The sequence below is a fragment of the Strigops habroptila genome, chromosome Z (assembly GCF_004027225.2).
Source record: "Strigops habroptila isolate Jane chromosome Z, bStrHab1.2.pri, whole genome shotgun sequence".
Classification (NCBI taxonomy): Eukaryota; Metazoa; Chordata; class Aves; order Psittaciformes; family Psittacidae; genus Strigops; species Strigops habroptila.
The window spans coordinates 68,266,454-68,286,161 of record NC_044302.2 but is presented as its reverse complement, the minus strand read 5'-3'; the positions used below and the strand labels follow the sequence as shown (position 1 = coordinate 68,286,161).

Below are 19,708 nucleotides of genomic sequence, written 5' to 3'. Positions count from 1 at the left end.
GTATGGTGTGGAAGTGCTAAGTTAACATACCCAACCTTTACCTGCTCCACAGGGACACAAGCAATTGCACAACTATAATAATTTTAATCTTTTAAATTGACAATTGAATTAACATTATATCTTAGCAGTGTAATAACACCATTGGAGGAAAATCGAGAATGTATTCAGCTGTAGTTAAGCTTTTAAAGAAGTGAAGTGCAGATGCTCTGTAAGGCTGATAGCTTTTTAGTCATATGCATAACGTATGCAGAGAACAGATTCCTACGGAGAGATTCACTTTTTTTTAGTCAGCAAGACTTTGTTTGTTTGTTTATTTTTTAATGTTCTTATTTTAAAGCTCCCTTTAAGTTGTGGCAGGCTTATCTCAGTTGGTCTGGCATTGGTCAAACAGTAGAAAATTAGGCCTGCTTTCTTCCCACCCAGTCAGCTCCAAGCCTGGGGTAGTGTCAAAGGGTCTTCACAAGTGACAGAACAATCCCTACCTGGCAGCTTGATAGCAAAGTTCTGACAGCAAACATACCCGTTGTACTACATTATGGTGCTCTTGATTGGACTCTATGCAGCACCTGTAGGAGCAACACTTAAAAAAACAGAGAGAATTCCTTAATTATATGTATTCAAAAAATGCTGTGTAGTGAATCTTTAGCTCTTTGTTTGAAGGCAAGATTTGGAAAGAGAGGTGCAGTAATGAGACCTGAGGTAGAAATCAAGTAGTGTGTGGATATGTAGAGTTTCTGTGGATGGACTGCAAAAGGAGTTACACTCTGCTGTTATCTTAATGACCAGGAGCCCTGGTGGTGGGGAAGGATGCCACTGAACTGGATTTTCTCTGAATGAAGCACAAAAAGGAAGTGCCTTCCTCTACCCTCTCCCCAGTAATTCTGTGGATATGTTGAACAGTGCTTTGAAAGAACAGTTAGAATAACTATAAAGGAATAGCTAAACAAACCAACATACCCCCCCCTCCAAAACCAAACCACAACAAAACCAAACAAAACCCAAACAAACAAAACCAACCAACCAACCCCTCCAACCCCCCCAAATTAAAAACAAACAACCTCCCCCCCCCCAAAACCTCAAAAACAACAAAAAACCAACAAACTCCAATGCCAAAAAAACAACAACCCAGAGAAAGCCAGAGAAAGAGAAGGTTTCAGACAAAAACCTACATGTTGATTTACAGGTGATACCCTAAGGTTTTTCTCTAACCAGCAGAAACTCAACACTCAGTGACTCAATTTTCACTCAGAGTTGATGCTTAGAGAATTTGGGTTAGGTGTAGGCTATGAAGAAACCTATTTTTAGATACAGTTTTCTTCCTTAAGTTGCCAGGTAAAGCAGGCTAAGAGTGGAGCTTTGACTCTGAGTTCTGCCTAACAGTAGGCAGAGTTAGGTTGAGGAGGCTTTGGAATGGACTTTTCTTCAAAATACATTCACTGAGCTTAATACTGTATAAAAAGAGCAATGTTGGAGAGGTACGCTCTCTCAAGTGGTGTTTGGCCTCAGATCAAAAGGAGCAGTAGATTGCTTGGGACATTGTGTTGTCTGTCAGTGGATATATATTCAGAAATAAAGGTGATCTGCAGAGGCAGGTGTTTGGTTGATAAATATATTAGAGCTAGAAAATTGTTTGCTTCTAAGGTGAATGTGATTCACTACTAAGTGTCAACTCCTAAAACCTGCTTTCAATAGGAAAAATGTTGTATTTCCCCACTTTGCTTCTGTAGCTCTTCTCCTGTCCATTGGCCTGGTTACAGGTTTTATGTATAGTTAACAGAATTCCAGCAAATTGAAAATATATACGTAAATGTTAAATATGGACTTTTCAAGCCAATGAAAATACATAAATAATTGTTAAATATATACCTGACTGTCTTGGTTGTTGCTTGAAAGCTTAACTGATTTAAACGTGGCAATAAATGTCAGAGGGATCTGGATTTATAAATTATGATTCCATAGAATCATAGAATAGTTTGGGTTGGAATGGACCTTAGAGATCATCTGGTTCCAACCGCTTTGCCATGGTTTGGGACACCTTCCACTGGACCAGGTTGCTCAAAGCCCCATCCAACCTGGCCTTGAACACTTCGAGAGATGGAGCATCCATAACTTCTCTGGGCAACCTGTGCCTGTGCCTCACTACTCTCATAGTGAGAGATATATTCCGTGTAGTGAAATGTGTTCCAGTTTTTTGTGTTGTGCGTTTGCAGGCCTGTTTAAATACTTTTATAGTTATTCTGAATATGAAATGAAAGCTAAAGTCGATTTAATTTTGGTCTTAATATGTACATAAAAATGAGATTCTAAGCACGTATACACGTCCTGGTCGGAAAAGCTGCACTCCATGAACTCTAATTCTGAACTTGGCTGTGAAAATGCTGAGGTAGGCATGAAAATGAAGTCAGCTTAACCTATTGAAATATGGCTCTAAGATATGAAAGGAAAGTAATCCTCTCTGCTTTCTAACAGGTTTGTAGTCTGCTCTATTGGGGATACTTAGCATGCCATCCACTTCATAATAAAAGATCTTGGAGTTCAATAGTAAGGGCAATAGCATCACCTTGTGGTTAATCAGAAGAATATAGTAATCTTTCACAGAGGAGCTTAGTTTCTGCTTAGACTACTTGTGAAATAGTGTTGTTCATGCACATTAAAAAAAAAAAGAAAATAAAATCCATGTTTTCCGTAAGCAGATATAGTAACTGTGTATATGACATGCAGGTAAACATGTATCTATATGTATTTATTTTCACATGGTGAAGTTTGTTTCTCCTTGAGCCTTCAACGTGCAGGTGACTGTTGGGATAATCTTACACAGTTTCTTACCAAGTCTGAAAAGTTTGGAGACATCTCTAAGATTCTGAAATCTCACAACTCCAGTTGGCTTGTGCAAAACTTGATGTGTTCATGTTGATTTTTAGTCTGATTGTTAACTACATTTCCAGTGTAAGATGTTTTTAAGTCTTGATGTATTATTTTCCAGCAAATGCTGTATTACTTTTTTCATGAGTGCTTTTCCCAGCTCACTTTTGTTAATAATTGGAAGATTATTAACAAAATACACCTGAAGAGATAAATGTCTCTGTGTCTTTCCAGTGTGGTAAGAGTGGGAGTAGTTGTGTATTTCTATAAAAATGGTAGTTTTTTTCTTTTAGTGTGCTGATGGGACGAAATCTGTGCGTTGGCTTGATATTTGTTTCAAACAAAGTTAGAGGATTAGCTTAAATTTAGTCCACATCCAGGTATACTATTTTTCCAGTATTTTGATTTACTGGAAATCCTATTTTTTTCTTGTGTTTCACGTGCATGCTCCTTGTATAATGCCTGTGCAACTTTCTTTTTTTGCTTACTAATTGGTAACACTTAGCACTGTAGAAGGTCCTACACCTGGGTTGGAGCAATCCCAGGCACAGCTACAGGTTGGGTAGAGAAGATTCAGAGCAGCCCTGCGGAGGAGGACTTGGGGGTGTTGGTTGATGAGAAACTGAACATGAGCTGGCTTCAGTGTGCACTTGAGCCCAAAACCAGCCATGTCCTGGGCTGCGTTAAAAAGAAGTGTGACCAGTAGGTTGAAGGAGGTGATCCTGCCCCTCTACTCTGCTCTCGTGAGACCCCACCTGCAGTACTGTGTGCAGTTCTGGTGTCCTCAACATAAGAAGGACATGGAGCTGTTGGAGCAAGTCTGGAGGAGGCCATGAGGATGATCAGGGGGCTGGAGCACCTCCCGTATGAAGACAGGCTGAGAGAGTTGGGGCTGTTCAGCCTGGAGAAGAGAAGGCTGCGTGGAGACCTCATAGCAGCCTTCCAGTATCAAGGGGACCTACAGAGATGTTGGAGAGAGACTCTTCAAGAGGGATTGTAGTGATAGGACAAGGGGTAACAGGTTCAAACTTAAAAAGGGGAAGTTTAGGTTAGATATAAGGAAGTTATTCTCTACTGTGAGGGTGGTGAGGAACTGGAGCATGTTGCCCAGAGAAGTTGTGAATGCTCCATCCCTCGCAGTGTTCAAGGCCAGGTTGGACAGAACCTTGGGTGACACGGTTTAGTGCGAGATGTCCCTGCCCATGGCTGGGGGCTTGGAACTAGGTGATCTTAAGGTCCTTTCCAACCCTAATTATTCTATGATTCTATGATTCCCTTATTGTCCTGTTTGAGTGGCCAAAACTTTTTACATTCAAACTGGAAGAACTTCTAAGATTCGTTTCTCAAATTTTGGAAAAGACTTGAATTCCTTTGATCTTCATGTATAAACATGGTTCTGTCAGATTTCAGTCTTCCAAAGATTCATTCTATATGAATAATTCATTTTCTCCTCCTCCTCCTTCCTGCTCTGCAGATGCCTTATGATTAGTAATTTCTAGGAACAAGGTTATGTGATGTAAGAGTAATAGTAGAATTTGCAGACCAACTGGTTTATTTTCAGAAAATGTCTCTTGCTGTGGTACTGAATAGGAGTAAATGAACAGGAGGACTTATGGTAATCTTTTTGTGTTTTGCACAGAAAGTAATTTTAACAAATTGGGTCTCCAAAGGTCCTCCAACTAAATCACAGGATTTATAGCTTGTTTCTGATGCTAGTTACAGAAAAGCTTATTCCTGTCCGCTAGACCAAAGCTATTCTGTTTGAGACTTCTGGGATCTCCAGCTTAAGTATGCACTAGACTAGTGGGGTTCATTATTTGGCTACTTTCCTCTGAGCCTGGCATGGTGTGAATGTGGATTTTGTAGCAGTGACTCCGCAGAGCTGTTGAGTCCAGTAGTGTTAGGAATTATCCCAGCCTGTAGCTTGGTTCAACTTCTGAATGTAGAAATTGAAATGGGGAACAGCTTGGTTATTTTATTCTACTGAGAACTTCTTAGTTCATGTAGATAATTTTTTAAAGTAATTCAGTTTCTAGGCAGATGAAAGTCTTTCTCAGAATAGAAGAAATGAAGATTACTTAGTCTATGGGAGTAACTGTTTCTAAAAATAGCTGATTTGATTTCAAGTTCTAACAATTAAAACCAGAAGAAAATAGAACAACTGTCCCTATGTATGATTTTGTCAAATGCACTTAACCATTTCCATCACAGCTGTTGAGCTGAGAGAAAGAAGAGATTGGAAGAGCAGCCTCGTACTCTTTTAGAGAGTAAGATTTCTTGTGGGGAATTGTCTGTAATTTTAGTGTTGCCTCAGAAGGTCATGTTCGTAGTTATTTTTGAACCAACACATTTTACCTGGTCGTGAATGAAGTGCTGTTGGATGAATGGTTCTGTTGACATGTGCTAATGTGTTAATTTTAATAACCTGTTCTAATGCAGTCTCCACTCACAAAGCATTCCTTTTCCAATGCCTTTTTTTATTTTCTTCCGCCCTAGGAGCAAAACAATGCGTTGCAAAATATACGTAAGAAAATGAAAGATGTGGAGGTGGAACACAATGGCTGTACGGAGCTGCTGAGGCGCCAGGCCAATCAGCTTGAATACAGTGCTGAACAAGAGGAGCGACTGAAGAAAGAACTCGAAGTAAGGCTTTTTTGACTATTGCTATTAATCTTAACAAGAGCTGACACTGAGCAATTTCATTTTTGAGGGGTGGAACCTTCCAGTTAGGCTGTGAACTCTTTATACTGGATTAACAAAACGTTGAACACCTATTTCACAGAAAAGGCTGAACAGGTGAATGACACTTACACTGAGTGCCTGACTTGAGACTGGTGTTTGAACTGCTCCATCCCTGGCAGTGTTTGAACCAGCAGATGGGAAAAGGTTCATGTAAGCGTGAAAACAAGGCTATCTTTACTTTGGGAAATCCGTACGTTTTTCCCTAATCTCTTAATTAGTCTATGTTCCTATCTTTTTGGCTTAAGAACAGAAATTGACAATTAGTGGGTTTGCAGTGGAGAATCTACTGGAGCTGAGAAACTCATCAGATATTGTGCTAGTTAGGGGGAATAGTATACTGGGAGATTACAGCAGCCTCTTCCTGCCTTAAATGCTACAGGGAGTTTTCGTTTGCCTCTCTGTTAAGTGACACCTGTTGCTGAGAAGTCTCAAGTCTTTAGTGTGCTCCATTTACTAAACTGCTAGTTCTTTCCTAAGTTTCAACATTTTGTTTGTCCACTGATAGGCTTTGTAGTAACTAAGATATCTGTATGAACAGTCAGGACCAAGACTTTCTTGGTAGAATGTTTGTCACTGCAAAAAAGCATACTGACTGGATGGTTATTTATCCTGATGTAAGTTCTCTTTAAAAATCTTTAAATTTTTCTGCAATGAATTTTAAAGAATTGGCACTTGCAGGGTATTGGAAGACCTTAAAGGAATAAGTGGCATACAGTTTTCAGCTGTTCTCTGTTATTTTTCCCTTAAAGGCAAAAGAAGTGTTTAAAGCATTGATTGCTAGGGTAAGTAGAGCCCTGCATTAAAGATGAAGTACAAAAGAAAATTCCTACAGAGAAGATCAAATCTCATCAACTAAAACCACTCACTAATTGACCAGCAAGGTAGACTTTTGTGCCCTCAAAGAGATCTACAGGAAATCTATTGTCAGGAATATTGTGAGCTGCACATATTGGGGTAGGCAGAATTAATGTCAGTTGGAAAGTGCTGCGTACTGTGAAGTTCCAATAGCCCTTTTAAAAACAAAGATTTTTCTTCCAAGTACTTGAACAAGGGCTTTTTTTGATAACTTCATGGCTTTCAATATATTAACATAGGAATCATGAGCTGAAATGAGGAGAGGCAAAACAGCAAATTATTTATCTTTCTAAATATTTTGATTTGGTGTACTACTCATCTAAATTTGAGAAACAAGCACTCAGTTCCTTGCAAATGTGTAACTGCTATGCCCTGGAGATGGTTTTGTCAGGGAATCCTGATAAACCACAGTCAGCTAAGATATTTCTATTGCTCTTTGATTTTTAGTAAATTCTTGTAACTTTCTGAATCTTTTAATAATGTCATGAAAAAACAACACATTCAGACTACAGAAAAATCAGTCTTGTGGAACTTGTAAGTATAGCTATTTTAGCAGTGATTAAGGAAAGCATGTGGTGAAACCTCAAAAGTTTTAAGCAAATTAATGCAAGTCCCTGTGAATTAAAAAGAAAGTCTCAATTAGACTGCAATGCATATGTTTTAGTCAGCTTGCATCTCACTTTACCATCTCAAAAGTAAATAGCATGTGTGTAAGTGTTTGAAAGGGCCAAAAATAATAACATTTTATACTTGAAGTCAGAGAGATTAACGAGCATCTCTGAAAATACCTTTATTCTTTAAGAAGCAAAAGCACTAGATATTTTAAGCTTTCGATATTGATCACTGGAGATAGTATTGGTTACTGTAGTCTTCATACTGCATAGTGGACTCAAACTCCAGAGTTTGTGACAACATCATCATTTGCATCTTACAAATGCATTTTCTGTGGTCATGAAAGGCTGCAAGGATTCTGAAGTTCAAAGTTCAGGTTAATAAAATCTATTTTAAGTTGCTCTCTCACCCATAATCCTTTCCCCCAAAAGCTGTATACTAAGGAACAGATTAGTATTAACAGAATTTGAAATCTAATTGCAACCTTTCTTTGATTTATAAATTTGTCATTCTTCTTCCTCTCTAACCTTCTGGAGCACAATAAGGCAGAGGTATTAGCAGCTCTTCATGCTGAGAGTGGAAAGACCCCAACCAAAGGGACCAGATAAGCTGCTCTTCGCCTCTATAGCTTAGTTGTTGGAACTTTGGTCTTGGAGGCTGTAAGGGAAGGAAATGGCTGTTCAAGGACAGACTAGTTGCATAAAGGAGGGGAAATGAGCACAATCTTCCCATCTGATTGTGTTTGAAAGAAAGGACTATGCCATTCTAAAAGGACAGTTTTAGAGGAGGGCCACGAGGATGATCAGGGGGCTGGAGCACCTCCCATATGAAGGCAGGCTGAGAGAGTTGGGGCTGTTCAGCCTGGAGAAGAGAAGGCTGCGTGGAGACCTTGTAGCAGCCTTCCAGTATCTGAAGGGGACCTACAAGGATGCTGGAGAGGGACTCCATCAGGGCCTGTAGAGACAGGACAAGGGGAAATGGGTTTAAACTGAAACAGGGGAAGTTTAGGTTAGATATAAGGAAGAAGTTCTTTACTGTGAGGGTGGTGAGACACTGGAACACATTGCCCAGAGAAGTTGTGACTCCTTCATCCCTGGCAGTGTTCAAGGCCAGGTTGCATGGAGTCTTGGGTGACATGGTTTAGTGCGAGGTGTCCCTGCCCATGGCCGGGGGCTTGGAACTAGGTGATCTTAAGGTCCTTTCGAACCCCAGCTATTCTATGATTCTATGACATTCTACATTCCCAAATAGAAGGAGGTGCTTCTGTGAAGCCTGGAGATTGTTGGGGATTAAACACACTAATTCTAGTAGAATTTCCTTTTCTCTGCTTTAAGAGCTGCCTCATTAGCGTCCTACCTTCTGTAGGTAACATTCTTAGTTGCCAAATACATTGTGGAAGAGGCATTAGAGAAGGGCACTAAAGCCTGGGCAGCAGTTTTCGCTGGGTGCCAACATGTCAAGTTTCCTTGTTTTTCTGCCCATCTGGTGTTACATAGTACTGTGGTGGTCTGCCTGTGAATTTAAAACTCCAGTCCTGTACTTCCAGCTGTGGTTAAATAAAACTTATTTTTCCCTGTGATGTTGCTATTTAAGATGGATTTCCATTCAGATATAGAAGCTTTAGAGTAGTACGCCCCAGACAGAATGGCCTACATTTTTTTTCATGAAGTAGCCCTACATTTCTCTATCTCTCTTCATGGAATTTTTAGCTTATAGATCGAAACTTGGTTTTGTGGGAAGATGAACGCAGGAGACATCGTATTTCAATTTCCATGCAGAGTACCTTGTGTTAATGGGCATTTGGTTAGAAAATGTGTGCTTAAGTTCTTGTTGATGGTAGCGAACTTGAGGTGATTTGTGTGAAGAGTAGAGTTAGTCTAATTCAAAGGCAATCTTACATCTTTTGTTACATACTATTATTTGATAGGCAATTGAGGGTGAGCTTTCTTGGAGTTCACAAAGCTGCTCTTTTACTACCCTCTGCTGGAGATAACAGAGAAGTCCATGGGAAAATATTTGTATTTCAATAATGAAAGAAAATGGTAAATTTAGAGTATTTTTCTTTTTGTACAGTGGCACTCTTATGAAGGATTGTATCTAATAGACTATATTATCAAGGAATGAAGGTGGAAAAAGCCTGTGCCCCCTTCCTTTTTTTGTTTTTTCCTAATATTGGTCTGGTTTTACTCTTCAATATTTTGAACATGTTCTGAAAGAAGACATTTCTAGTTTAGAGAATTAGAAACGATGAGAAAGACTAACAGCAAGTTTCTGTGGACTCTTCAACTGAAAAGTAGCTGTTGGTATAGTGTCTAACCTGCTAGCTTTTCTAATTTGCAGTGATGCCAGTGTGGTAACACTGCATGGACATGGCGTTCTTCTGAAGTGGAACACATACTTCATACTGTGGAAAATTTAGATTGGGAACCTTATTATCATTCTGCATCTTTAGCCTGAGAATAAGTAGTCACACAAATTCTTGATGTATTTATATCAAACTTATCAAGATACTACTATTTTTGATAATCAGTTTCCTAGAAGCAGTGTCTTTTGTTTTAGCCTTTAGCTCCATTGCTCTGCAAAAGGTGATTTATTGGGAAATATAAAGCAATTTGTGTATAAAAAATAGTGTTTCTTGTGGTGTGTCTAGTTGCCAGAAAGCAGAGTGGGAAAGCTTTTTGACAAACAGTGAAGGAAAGGGGAGTGTGGATTTTGCCATAAGGAAAAGAAATAGTAGTTCATAAATTTCAAACTCTTTGTCTTGTTCACAGAAATGTAGTCATTCTCTATTGTTTGTTTTATGTGTTTGACGCTGCCAACTCTTAGTAATCTGGAGCTCAAGGTCTCTCAGATTTTTTTAAGCCTTTCTCATGAGGCCTGAAAAATGTCTCATAACTTGGTCCATTTTTTTTCTGAGATGGATATGTTGCCATACTTCTGAGGCTTTGAGTTACCATTTAAAGAACATTTCCTTAGCTTTCACATTGCCTTTCTTGCTTTTCCACCTATAAGTCCATCTCTGCATTTGCAGAAGGTATATGTGTATGCAATAGTGTAAGGCTGTGGGCGTATTAAATTTCTTACTGTATCTAAGTCAGTGAAGCATAAAATTTAGGTCCCAGCTAAAAACACCCTCCTCTTCCCTGCCCTGTGAAACCCACAGACCTATTTTTTATCTTTTTTTTTTAATTTCCCCTTCTTGTCGTTACTAATTTCACCATGGGCTGCAATGGTACATAAGTTATAGCTTTCATAAGAAAGACTTGAAAAAGCTTCAAGCAGTGCAAGAGAGGACACATTCCTCAGCTACTTAACAGTGCTAATGGCTAAAATTTAAACTAATTTTTGTCCTCTATGACTACACGCTTCTTAACATCTTACCCTTCCTTAATCCTCTGCTTTCTAGTATCTCCACAATGCACAACTGGCATCTAGGAATTCTAGCTACTGTGACTGTCTTGTATATCCTCTAAGCATTTTTCATAACGATATCTTTGTGGTGGCTCCAGAGTTCGTGTTTCTCCAGCGACAAGGTCATTGTCATAATGGACTTTCTGAGAGGACCTTCCTCTTAATCATCTCCTAAGTCATTATATTATTCAAGTCCAGTTTGAAGGCTGGGCGTACCTCGTTATCAGACCAAAGTTATTTGAATACTTATGTAGCCCTCTCCAGGAGTTAGTAACAAGTCACAGGTTAATCTTGTCTGTGCATGAATAAAGTAACAGTATCAGTTCATGAACTGTTAAAGGGGTTTGCCAGCTATTGAGCATGAGAATCAAAAGGGACATCAAAAGAATTGTTTGTAGTTAAGTAACTTTATAGCTACTAAAAGGTTGTTTATTATCCGGACAGCAGATGGCTCCACCTTACCATGATCGAGAGGCATCAGCATTTCTAACGCTAGGTGGAAATGGTCAGCACATCTCCCAAAGATGTGTTTAGATCTGACCTTCTGATTTGAGTTACACGGAAATGTTTTTAAGTAGAAAAAAGTAGGATCTTAATCTGAATATGGAAGCACACAAACAGTGTGGGTGGATGATGACCCAGATACGAGATACATATGTCCTCTTCACTTCGAACTTTATCTTGGCTGAGCATTTCAGATAGGGACCTCAGCCATGGGGAAGTGTCAGTATCCTGACAACTTGTTAGTAAAATGAAACTGAAAAATCTTGTAGAAGTGGTCTAAGTAGAAGCAGAGGAAAAAATACTTCTATTACTGTATTTAAACCTAGTAAATGTACTTTTATATTTTTTCCTGTTGTTTTCTTTGTTCCTTATCTGATAAAGAGTATTTTGATGTACATGCAAATGTCAGATGATTACATTTTCATGGCTGTGGCATTGCAGAAATGTAGGATACTGGATTACTCTGAATTACTCAGTACATGGTGCCCCAGTATTCACAAATATGGCAGTACTTAGAGCAAGTGCAAGGGGCTGAGAAAAGTGAAACCACAAAGGCCAGTTTGGAAAATGGTATTGCAAACTGTTAGTGTGCAGAAACCATCTCCTAAAAACCACATTAGCATTGACATGTGGCAGGACACTGGAAAAAGTGGCTGAACCTTAAAGGATTAGAGTAAACATATAGCATGGTTGCCCACAAGTTCTAAGGCTGGCAGTGAAGTTTTCATAGTGATTCTTATATGCTGTTTCTCAAAAGTCACAATTCTATCTGTGCTATAGTAGAAACATCCCAGATATCTTTGTTTTTTTATTAAGACTGAAATTGACTGAGCTTGAATATCTGAGGAAACTTTGGAGATTCCATGGTATGGAATACCCCTTTGACTAGTTTGGGTCAGGTGTCCTGTCTCTGCTCCCTCTTAGCTTCTTGTGCCCCTCCTCACTGGCAGAGCATGAGACTGAAAAGTCCTTGATCAGGGTAAGCAACAACTAAATCGTCGGTGTTTTACCAGCATTGTTCTCAGCCTAAAGCCAAAACACAGCACTGCACCAGCTACTAGGAAGAACATTAACTCTGTCCCAGTGGAAACCAGCACAGCTCCCTAGTGCAAGAGAGACATGGAGTTCCTGGAGCAAGTCCAGTGAAGGGCTACTAGAATGATTAAGAGTCTGGAGCACCCCTCATATGAGGAAAGGCTGATGGAGCTGGGCCTGTTCAGCCTGGAAAAGAGAAGGCTCAAGGGCGATCTGATAAATATATGTAAGTACCTGAATGGAGGGTGTCAAGAGCATAGGGCCAGAGTCATCTTGGTGGTGCCAGGCAATAGGGCGAGAGGCAATGGCCATAAACTAAACCACCGGAAGTTCCACCTGAACATGGGGAGGAGCTTCTTGACGGTGAGGGTGTCTGAGCACTGGAATGGGTTTCCCAGAGAGCTTGTGGAATCTCCTTCCCTGGGGATATTCAAGAGCTGTCTGAATGCAATCCTGAGCAATGTGCTCCAGGTGACCCTGCCTGAGCAGGGAGGTTGGACTGGATGACTTCCAGTGGTCCTGTCCAGCCTCAACCATTCTGTGAAACCAGAAAGTGTTCCCATTTGATTCCCAATTGAGAGACTGTGGTCTGGTGTCTGTGGCCTGCAGCCTTTCTTTGTAACTTGTTTTCATACAGCTGCGTCTTTCTATACAGGTGTTGTATAAAGTTTTCAGACTCATATGGCTCAGTAAGGATACAGATGCTCACCTTTTGTCTGATTTGAAGAGGTTTGCCTGGCTAACATGATTCTGGAACCAGTGTCTTTGTGTTTGTCAGACAGGAACATGAAACTCCTCTCCTCATCCCATTTCTCTTTTTGGAATTTTTAGGATTGTGTTACAGGTTAGATTCATACCTGGGCTTTCCCTCGCAGTTTGTAATGGATCATTCTCACTAGTAAAGCATGCAGCTTCTCATTGTGAAGTGCAAATGGGTATCAGAAGAACTTGTTTTAACCTTTACTAGCAAAACAGACAATATTTTCTATGTAGTGGGTCTTGTTTTGCAGCTATATTATTCCCAAATAAAACTTCAGATTCAGCTTTGAAGCCGTGTGCAACCTCTGTGGCTGATGTGCACTTGGATAAACAATGATTCCAAAATTCTTTTAGCAATCTAAGCGAATCTAAATTTCTTTATATTAATAACTCTGTTGCTTAGCAAGGCTTATGTACTAGTGGCTGGTTAGATACTCTCACAAAGTTTTTATTTTGCCATTGAAGTCCCAGTGATTTGCTGGTATATGGCTTCATTTAAATTTGCAAGATATATGGTGAACAATAAGCTTCAGCAATCAAATCATAGAACCCAGGAAAAAGAATATTCATTGTTCCACTAGACACAGACAGCATCTACATGACTTTCTCAATTTTGCATATTTGTAATTTTTCTGCAGATTTAGATTGGACATTACGAAGAAATTCTTTACCATGACAGTGGTGAGACACTGGAACAGGTTGCCCAGAGATGTTGTAACTGCCACATTCCTGAAAGTGTTCAAGGCCAGGCTGAATGGGGCTTTGAGCAAACTGGTCTAGTGGAAGGTGTCCCTGCCCATGGCAGGGAATTTGGAATGAGATGATCTTTAAAGTCTCTTCTAACCCAAACCATTCTATGATTCTATGATCATGTCGGCTTGAGAAGATAGACCCTAAAGAATTATACGGAGAACTGATACCTGTATGCTCTGTTTGGGAGAATGTAATTGCTCCGGTTTTTTGTTCTTGCAGATGCCCTCATTCAAGCTGTTATTTATTCTTTATTTTTCTTCTTGGGACTGAAGAAATCTAACACTTCTAGGGGGCTCCATTTGAGAGTGTAAGTTTACCATTTTGATAGTGCCTTGCATCTCTGGTTTCAGCTGAAGAGAGGCTAAGATGAAGGCATAGTTCTACTTTGGACTGGTGCTCAGGAAATAAAATAAGACTTAGAAGTCAAATGCAGTACAGAGCTTGTGTATTAGTTATTATGCCTAAAACCTTTACTTGCAGAATCACTTTGTTTTTCTATTTCAGTGTTTGCTAGGAGAATAGACACTTGAACAAACCAATCAATCAAAGACAGAAAAGCGTTTTTGCTCTTGAGGGTGTGCAGTAAAATATTCTCGGTGAAGTTTCTATTTCTTCATTTTTTTTTTTTAAATTACATTTCTCACTCTCAATGTTGTAATAGGTACCTTCCTCACTATTTCCTTTATTCTTCTGCTCAAACCTAGAATTATTTTGCAGCTGACTTTTAAAATGTTATTAAAAAAGAAATGAGATCCACATCACTTATATTTATTGTTCACTGACTACTTTTACCAGGCTGGCAACATTCTTGTGTAAAACCATCCCATTGACAAATGTCAGTCTGTTGGAGGGCATTAAGGAGTTCTTCCAAACTGAAGCAGGAGGTAGTTTGCCAATTTTCCATTAAGGACAAAGGGGAGTAGGAGCTGATGTTTGGAAGGAATAATCCTGTTAAGAGTCTAAATCAGGCAATTTTGAGAATAATCTTAGCAATATGAATGTACAGTGAGAGTGTTTGTGCAAGATTTGTGATTTTTTTTTTTTTTTTTATGAAGTATGTTAAACAGATAAAACTCCTTGGAAGAAGCAAGGTTAAAGTCTTTTGACAGACCTTACTGTGGAGTAGGTTTGGTAAGCTCTCTACTATTGCTGCTTTTCTCTTCAGTAGGCCTTCTGTGGACATCAGTTTCAAAAGTCTTTCCTTTTGTGTGTGTGTGATTACACAAAGTTTCAATTTATTGCCAAGAGTTTTTTTTTTAACATCTCTTAATGTTTCTCTTATTTTAAACATTCAGAATCAAGATGCAGTCTCATATGCTACTTTGTTTTACTTTTCCAAAATCAATAAGTTTGATTGTATTTATATGACCTTAACTGTGCTTATGTTAAATGAGTTTTTAATGTTAATTCCTTTTTCTTGATCTCCCTGATTTAATTTGAAGCCAAGAGACGTTTTGGGATGAATTTTTCTTTTCAATTCAGTTATCAGTCAAAGTGAAAAAAATTTTATTGATAGAAAGCAATGTAGTTAAAATTGCATGTGAATTTCCATTATAGCAGGAATGTAGTTACTGCTTTACTGGTAAAGGTATTTTTTCTTTATCTGGACATACGTATCTAGTGATTTCTGTTGTGCTTATTGTAACTTGAAAGAAATGTTTTCAGCTTGGATCACTTAAAAAAGGAAAAAAGGTCTAGTAAAAATAGATGCTACTTTTTGAACTTTTTATAAGCAGTCACAATTTCCAAATAGATTCCTACCATAGTCATTTGCAATTTTGTACTTTCCTAAATGTTGTGAGAATGAGTAAGAAAGATGCAACAGTTTAATTCAGAGAATCTCATTTTGCTTAGAGTGTTCATGCATGTACAGGTGTTCTGTTGTATAATGAGACATAGTAACTGACTGAAGAAATCAGGATATTTGTTAAAAGTGATCATGAACATCTGGTAATTGCTAGGCAAAACCATAAGAGAATAGTTACAGGTCAAGGAACACAGGAGTAAAAATATATTAGGTTGGTACTTTGAAACATTACAGAGTTCACAGATTTTTGTTGTAAGGAAACATAGCTAGTCTCGGGCTGCAAAGCAATCTGTTCTGGGCATCTTAATTGGAATTCAAGTGCCAAAGCCAACATATTTTTGAGGAATACCCTGTCTTCTCTGAGCTTTATCTGTCTCGTCACTGAAACTGTAGATACTTTATTGATACCCTATTGTATTTTAGAACAGTCAGGGTGTGATTATGTTGCCTCAGGCGACAACTTTGGTGAAAAAGCAAATTGTAAGGGAATAGGTGAAATGTTTAACTTGGTCTTCCTGCCTTTTGGCTGCAGATGCAATTTTCTTGATTGTAAAAAATGTAGAAATAGCATAATGCTACAACAGTTTCTTTAACTAAATAGAAAATAATATGTACATATAGATAAATAAATAGATATTTAGACATATCTAGATATGTAAAAATTATTTTTGTATGTATTTCTTGATATAAGTTTTCACAGTTCCAAAGTACAAGTAGTTCAGATACATCAGCTTGGTGTATGGAGTCCTAATGTACTGAATGATAATCTTTGTGTCATGTTTACTACCTCTCTGGACTGAAGTTTCTTCAAAATGTACTTTTAGACAGCTACAGTGAGAATAAAGAAACTGGAAGAAAATGTTGAAGCAGAGAGAGCAGCACATTTGGAATCCAAATTCAATTCAGAGATCATCCAGGTAAACTTTTTGTTAAATACTTTGTAGAATTGTACAGTAAAACAGTTGAAGTGGTAAAGATACAATCTTCAAAAAAAGTTAAGACTACCTACTTGCTTCAGTGAAAACACTAAATGGGTTTTTTGCAACAAGTGTTAAATTTGTAATAGCTAATATATAAAAGGAGACAATAGAAAAATACCTGCTTTTCAGGGAACATTAAAGTTATTAGAATACAAAGATGATATTTTATTTTCTTATGTAAGTTTGAGAATTCCCGCTAGCATTTAAACAGTGAGGGGAAGGAGAATGTTTCACAATAGTTAAACACTGTACTACTGTTTAAATATCCTCTATCTTTTGAATGGGCACTTAGAGCTATTTGGAGATAGAGTGCGTAGATCCAACTTTTCTAGGACTGAGAGCTTAATGCATCCGGGAACTACAGTTCCAAAGGTAATTGTTCAGAGTACATTTCAGCTTCAAAGTTATGATATCTGCAGTTGCCAGTAAAGATTGATCATTGAAAAAATGTAGTATGTATACGTGAATATTAAATGTTTGTATTATTAAGCTGTATCACATTGGGTTTGACCCAGTAAAGCAATTATGGGTTGCTTTAAAAAGCAAGTGATAAAAAGCTGGATGATGGTTGCTTAGTAACCTCCTACTAACAAGCCCTTCACACTGGACTTCTGAAAAACTAAGGGGGAAAAAAAAAAAAAAGGAAGTTTGGTTTTTATTTTTTAGATTATTTTCTGAGTAAGAAAAGTAAGTACTGCCATTCTTCAGTCAGTTATTTTCTTATTCTCATCATCTTCTCCATGCACAGGCACACAATTTTTTTAAAATGATGATTAAACTAGTAGATTTAGTTTTCTTAATTTCCTCTCTCTACTTTTACAACATACAAAGGAACTGGAAGGTAACATTCCTTAGAGTTAAAGACTTATCTTTTATGGGTGAATGACTGGTAAGTTTTTCTTCCTTATTTGTATACATGAACAAGCTTCAAGTGTGTTTTGTGCTGAGTGAAAATACAGCCTTTACTGTTAATCCCACGCTTTCACGAGTCTACTTAAAAAACCAAAAAATTCCCCTGGGAAAGTTTAGGAATAGCTGAAAAAGAAAAAAATCAAGATACCGCCAGAGGAAAATAAAAGTTGCTTTTGGTCAGTGTATCTATTTGGTTTTGTTTTGAACTGCACGCATTCATGCATTTTTACATGTGTTCAATGCTTTCTGTGAACGTATTTCCATATAGAATTAATAGAATATAGTTTACCAGTAAAGCAAAAGACAACAAAGAACAGCATTAAAGATCATGATAGTTTTTCCTAACTTGCTTTAATTGCTTTCTTATTGCTTGGTAGTTAAGAATTCGAGACCTTGAAGGAGCTTTGCAGGTGGAAAAAGCCAGCCAAGCAGAAGCTCTTTCGGATTTGGAAATGGTCAAGAAAGAGTTTAAAGAGGTAGAAAATGCATATGAGAGAGAAAAACGCAATGCCCAAGAGAACCTGGAAAAACTCAATGTGTAAGTTAACTTTTAAATTCATTGTAAAGTGGCAGTAGTCAGCTTGAGTACCACTTCTAGTTTACATTCTTTTTAGTTTTCACTCACTAGAAAACAATCTGATGCAATTTGCCAAACCAAGCCAAGGTTCAGAACCTGGCATTCCATTAATAGCAAGTCTGTATCAGTAACCATACATTTTATGAATAGGTAGAGAAAATAACTGATCTGTTATAGATTGTTTGCCAAATCAAAGCTGTTGAAAATAATAGATATGATAGGGTCCTGTCTCCAGTAGTGTTTGAGAGGAATGTAGTAAAACGTATGTGGCAGGTTTATAACAGACTTTTTTTCTGTATACACTTACATTATTATGAAAACATTACTTTTTTTACTTCAGTGAGCTAGATAAACCTTTAAGATTTCTGTTTTGAAGTTGTGTCTAATTTGTAGTGGATAGTCTTCATTTTCAGCTTTTGAATAAGTGTGGAAAGTTTTAACTTTGTAAGAAGAAATAGAAAAAGGGGTGAAGTTTGTGAGAGCAGACACAATTACTTGGGATTCTGATTCCCTTCGTGCTCAGCACAATCTGCTGTGTCTGTGGTAACAGACGGCTTTTGGAAGAACAGCTTTATTATATTCCTCAGACAGATAGAGGATGCGCAGTGCTACCTGGGTGAATCAAGTATGTATTGGGGTGAGAAAATGTCAGGAGGAAGAATCAGGTTGGAAGACAGAGAACTAAGGAGTAGGTGAGGCAAAGGGTAGTAGTAGGTGAAGTTTAGAGAAAGAGGAGGTTTAAGAAGACTTAAAGCGGGTGGCACACAGTGGAGGTGTGGGCAGAGACTCGAGCTAGTAGAATGCGTTGGAAAAAGAGGTGTCATCTCTTTTGGTCTAGGATGATATGGGTCTGTGCACATAGGTATTTGTATTGACTTATTCAAAAAAGCAATAGTGGAGGACAAAAGAAACTTGTTTTTCTACAAGTAAGGAAGTTTACGGGCTTGGGCCTGAGAGAGTCTTTCTATATGCATGATTACAGAGATGCTTTTAGTAAAATAGTTGAAACCTGTGCTGTATTATAAACACAGCAGAACTGCACTGGTTTTTATCTTTATAGGTCTGTAGAAAATTAATGTGAGTCTGAACACATGAGTTGTTCATTTTAACTTTCGTAACAACTGTTCTCTCGGGAACTCCCCTATTTTAACAAATTTTTATTTTCCTGTTGCTACAAGATGTTTTATCTTGGATATCTGTGGTCAGTAATAATTTTCAGTACAAGATCCTCTAGGAAGATTCCTTTTGGCCCCACATAAAATTCATAAAATATATGGGTTCCTCACCTGCATTTTTTACAACAATTTTGGTTGATTTTATCACACTAGACCCAAATCCGCCAAAGTGGTATGCATGTGCACTTAGGTTTCCTTAACAGAGTTTGTCAGAGCATTTCATTCTGTGAATTATAATAGTTTCTCAGATGAGCAAAGACCTGTTACCTCAAGAAGTAGTCTGGAGTACTGCATGCACATGAAATAATGCTGTATTATTGCCCAATATAATGCTGTAACAATGCCCAATTGTTACTATGTGGAGCTACGCTGTTTCTTAGGTGTTGAACATGAGAACTGTTTCAGTAACGCTGTATTTTTTCTAAGCACCTAGTGGAGTGTAATTTGCAATTTCTAGGTTAGCGACAGACGTGTGAGCCTTTTAAGGCCTGAATTATTCTGTTATTAGCATGAATATGTTCTGAGAATCAAAAGATTATAACAGAGATAAAATGTCAGCTAATTAGCAACATTCTTAATGGTAGCTTAAGCATCTGTTTAGGAATTTTCCAAACCATTAGAACTTTACAAGTTTTACCACAAGATCTGCTTTTCAAATTTGAAATTAGTAATATTAGTTAAAAATTGTGAAAATCCATAAGTGGTAATTTTCCAACAAGTCTTT

General features: G+C 38.0%; 1 protein-coding gene across 2 annotated transcripts in view; it reads left to right on the top strand.

The window, feature by feature from the left end:
• The window catches only part of CCDC171 (coiled-coil domain containing 171), a 148,426-nt gene that overhangs the window by 12,878 nt on the left and 115,840 nt on the right, over positions 1-19,708 (top strand). For both annotated transcript variants that reach the window (XM_030470913.1, XM_030470914.1), the window contains exons 6-8: positions 5,359-5,505; positions 16,165-16,257; positions 17,610-17,770. In XM_030470913.1, coding sequence (XP_030326773.1) covers positions 5,359-5,505; positions 16,165-16,257; positions 17,610-17,770 — 401 coding nt within the window. The remainder of the gene's footprint in view (positions 1-5,358; positions 5,506-16,164; positions 16,258-17,609; positions 17,771-19,708) is intronic.